Below are 4,272 nucleotides of genomic sequence, written 5' to 3'. Positions count from 1 at the left end.
TCACTGCAAGCTCCGCCTCCTGGGTTCACGCCATTCTCCTGCCTCAGCCTCCGGAGTAGCTGGGACTACAGGTGCCTGCCACCACGCCCGGCTAATTTTTTGTATTTTTAGTAGAAACGGGGTTTCACCGTGTTAGCCAGGATGGTCTGGATCTCCTGACTTCGTGATCCGCCCACCTCGGCCTCCCAAAGTGCTGGGATTACAGGCGTGAGCCACCGTGCCTGGTCTCAGTTACTAGTTATTTATTTATAAGACAGTTTTGCTCTGTTGCCCAGGCTAGAGTGCAGTGGCGTGATTTTAGCTCACTGCAACCTCTGATTCAAGCAGTTCTCCTGCCTCAGCCTCTCAAGTAGCTAGGGGTACAGGGATGCGCCACCACGCCTGGCTAGTTTTGTATTTTTAGTAGAGATGGGGCTTCACCATTGTGGCCAGGCTGGTTTCGAACTCCTAGCCTCAGGTGATCCGCCCCCCTTGGCCTCCCAGAGTGCTGGGATTACAGGTGTGAGCCACCATGCCTGGTAGCCAGGTACTTTTTTTTTCTTTTGAGACGGAGTATCGCTCTGTTGCCCAGGCTGTAGTGCAGTGGCGCGATCTTGGCTCACTGCAACCTCCGCCTCCTGGGGTTCCAGGGATTCTCCTGCCTCAGCCTCCTGGGTAGCTGGGATTACAGGCATGCACTACCATGCCTGGCTAATTTTTGTATTTTTTGTAAAGACGAGGTTTCACCATGTTGGTCGGGATGGTCTCAAACTCCTAACCTTGTGATCTGCCTGCCTCGGCCTCCCAAAGTGCTGGGATTACAGGCGTGAGCCACCGCACCCCACCAGCCAGTTCCTATTTAATGTGTGGTTGGTGAGACCTTGAAGAACTGCCTTGGCCCTCAGAGGGTGTGCAGTTGTGGGCTTTGGAGCCCTGTTCTGTCAACTCATGTTGTTTCAGGCCTGGTCCTCTTCACTGGCACTCATCAGCAGGGCCTTGTCATCACTCATTCCCATCACTCCTCTGGCAGTTTGTTCAATGCAAGTGATACTTGGAGCTGTGAGAAGCAATGTGTTTTCTAAATACTGTATTCTTAAGCTAGATGTCACCCGTACCAGTGCTTTTTAAACTGTTTTTGGTGAAGGATAGATACTATTTCCAATCTGTTTGCTTTTGGTATATGTGATAGAATTACTTTTTAAAGAAAGACCTCAGACAGGGGTTCGAGACCAGCCAGGCCAACATGGTGAAACCCCCATCTCTACTAAAAATGCAAAAACTAGCCAACATGCTGTTGTGTGCGTGTAAGCCGAGGTACTCAGGAGGCTTAGGCAGGAGAACCGCTTGAAGGATTCTAGTCAGTTCCTGGGTTCCTTTTAGAGACACAGAAACACAGAGGGGAAAGTGGGGTTTAGAAGCGCTTGAACCTGGGAAGCAGAGGTTGCAGTGAGCTCAGATCGCACCATTGCACTCCAGTCTGGGCAGCAGAGCACGACTTCGTCTCAAAAAAAAAAAAAAAAAAGACCTGCAGAATAAAAGACCAAATTTATATTACAGTCAGTGGACATCAAACTGTGAAATTACTGTAGAAGTTTCTGAACACTTACTCATGGTTTCTGTACTTACCTGTACTTATCACAGTCCAGCAACAGTTTGGATAGTACTGGTCCATGGACCATGCTTAGTTTTTGAGACAGGGTCTTATTCTGTCACCCAGGCTGGAGTGCAGTGTCACAATCATGGCTCACGGCAGCCTTAACCTCTGGTGCCCAAAAGATTCTTCCCCCCTCAGCCTCCCTAGTAGCTGGGACTATAGGTGTGTGCCATTACACCTGGCTAATTTTTAAATTTTTTGTAGAGATGGTGTTTCACTGTTTCCTAGGCTAGTCTGAAACCCCTAGGCTCAAGCATTCTTCCTGTGTCGTCCTCCCAAAGTGCTGGGATTACAAGTGGAAAGCCACTGTGCGTGGCCGCAGACCATGCTTTGATCTGTGCCACTCCCCTCCCTGCACTGTGACAGGGGAAGTGTGAGTGGATGTTTATTTTTGTAGGGGGTGGGGGTGGGAGGGTTGACCTGCTTATTTCTTTGGTGAGTGACCCTTGCCATTTCCCCTAGTCCTTCCCACCCTGTCACCTCTCTTCTTGTTCCCAGGACCCTCGAGATGCCCCGCCTCCAACTCGTGCAGAAACCCGAGAGGAGCGCATGGAGAGGAAAGTATGTCATTGTTGCTTCCTGACCCCCTGTTTTGCCACTGTTTCCAGATGGTCCTTGACACTAGGACACTTCTATCTGCATTTACTTCTCTACTTTCCCTTTCTCGTGACAGAGACGGGAAAAGATTGAGCGGCGACAGCAAGAAGTGGAGACAGAGCTTAAAATGTGTAAGTCTCTCATCCGCCATTCGGCTCTCTCCTCCCCCAAACCCTCTATGTTCTTCCCAGGTCATACCCAGGACCCTGCTGTCGCCCAAAGCCTGTTTTGCAGGGAGCAGGGTTGTTAGTTCATTTATTTAGCCCCTGCCACTTGGCAAGCACTGTTTTTGGTTTAGGCTTTTCAGCAGCAGAACATAGGGTAAAAGTTGGCAGGAAGGGAGACCCCGGTACCTTGGGCTCCTCCTGCAGGGGAGGACAGTTAAGGGACTCCCACAACCTAGCTGGGAGTCACAGGCTGAGGCGATGAGTTGTGGGTGAGTGGGTGTGTTCTGGCTCTAACCTTAGCTCCTCAACCCTTGGGCTGAGGTTGTTCCTTCCCCTCCACATAGAGGAGGAATTGGAGTACAAGACAGATATATTGTTGCCATTAAGCAAACTCATAAGAGGGTCAGATGTCAACCTCCAGTGATTCTTTATTGTGAGGGTGAAAACTGTACAGTCACACGCAGCATAACAGTGTTTCAGTCAGCAGGGGACTGTGGATGTGATGGTGATCCTATAAGATTATACCATATTTTCCCGGGTGCAGTGGCTCACTTCTGTAACCCCAGCACTTTGGGAGGCCGAGGTGGGTGGATCATGAGGTCAGGAGTTCAAGACCAGCCTGGCCAACATGGTGAAATCCTGTCTCTACTAAAAGTACAAAAATTAGCCGGGCGTGGTGGCGGGCTCCTGTAATCCCAGCTACTTGGGAGACTGAGGCAGGAGAATCTCCGGAAGGCGGAGGTTGCAGTGAGCCGAGATCGCGTCCGCTCTCTGCAACCCAGCCTGGGCAACAAGAGCGAAAATCCATCTAAAAAAAAAAAGTTATACCATATTTTTACTGTACCTTTTCTATGCTTAGATACGTTTAGATGCACAAATACTTAGTATTGTGTTAGGGTTGCTGTAGTATTTGGTGTAGTAACATGCTTGGCCTCGGAGCGGTGGGACGCACCCTCTAGCCCGGGAGTGTTGTGAGGTATACCATCTAGGCTCGTGGAAGTGCCGTCTCATGTTTGCATATCGATATCACCATCAAATGACGCACTTCTCAGAACATGACATGACTCTAGTGAGAAGACAGGTTTTCCTCCTATACCTGTGAACTTCGATGAATCCCTTTCCTCCAAATCGTGGAGTGCAGGGTTTCCTCAGGGTGCTTACACAGAAGTGTGACAGAGGCATCTGGTGGTGCGCTCTTTGGACACTGGCTGTCAGAACGCTGCCTTGATGTCCTTCCTCAGATGCCTCAGAGGCATCTCAGAATCAGTGTCCAAACCACAGGGGTTTTTCCTTGCCACCAACCTCGTTTCCTTTGGGTGTTTTCTCTGGGACGTAGACATTCAAGTGTGCTGGTCATGACCTCATTTTTTGCCATGCAATTTGTTTCTAACACCTTTTCTAACCCTTTGCTCAGTCTCTCACCAAGACCTATTTGTGTTACTTTCTAAGTGTCACAAACCTGACTCTTCTTTTTGTGTTTATCACCACCACCCAGGTCACCTCTTGCCTGGACAGCACAGTCACAGTCTGTTATAACTAGTTTACCTATGTCTTTTTTTTTTTTTTTTGAGAGAGCCTCGCTCTGTCGCCAGGCTGCAGTGGTGCAATCTTAGCTCACTGCACCCTCCGCCTCCCGGATTCAAGTGATTCTCCTGCCTCAGCCTCCCAAGTAGCTGGAACTACAGGCGTGTGTCACCACGCCCAACTAATTTTTGTATTTTTAGTAGAGACAGAGTTTCAGCATGTTGACCAGGATCGTCTAGATCTCTTGACCTTGAGATCTGCCCGCCTAGGCCTCCCAAAGTGCTGGGGTTACAGGCATGAGCCACTGTGCCTAGCCCTCCCTGCCATTTTTTTTTTTTTTTTTTTTTTTTT

General features: G+C 49.4%; 1 protein-coding gene across 3 annotated transcripts in view; it reads left to right on the top strand.

Moving 5' to 3' along the window:
* The window catches only part of SNRNP70 (small nuclear ribonucleoprotein 70kDa (U1)), a 29,711-nt gene that overhangs the window by 3,039 nt on the left and 22,400 nt on the right, over positions 1–4,272 (top strand). For all 3 annotated transcript variants that reach the window (XM_011979316.1, XM_011979313.1, XM_011979315.1), the window contains exons 3-4: positions 2,132–2,194; positions 2,307–2,361. In XM_011979316.1, coding sequence (XP_011834706.1) covers positions 2,132–2,194; positions 2,307–2,361 — 118 coding nt within the window. The remainder of the gene's footprint in view (positions 1–2,131; positions 2,195–2,306; positions 2,362–4,272) is intronic.

Source organism: Mandrillus leucophaeus, unplaced genomic scaffold, assembly GCF_000951045.1.
Source record: "Mandrillus leucophaeus isolate KB7577 unplaced genomic scaffold, Mleu.le_1.0 Scaffold200, whole genome shotgun sequence".
Lineage (NCBI taxonomy): Eukaryota > Metazoa > Chordata > Mammalia > Primates > Cercopithecidae > Mandrillus > Mandrillus leucophaeus.
Note: the sequence above shows the minus strand (reverse complement) of the source record. Positions and strands in the feature narration are given on the sequence as shown.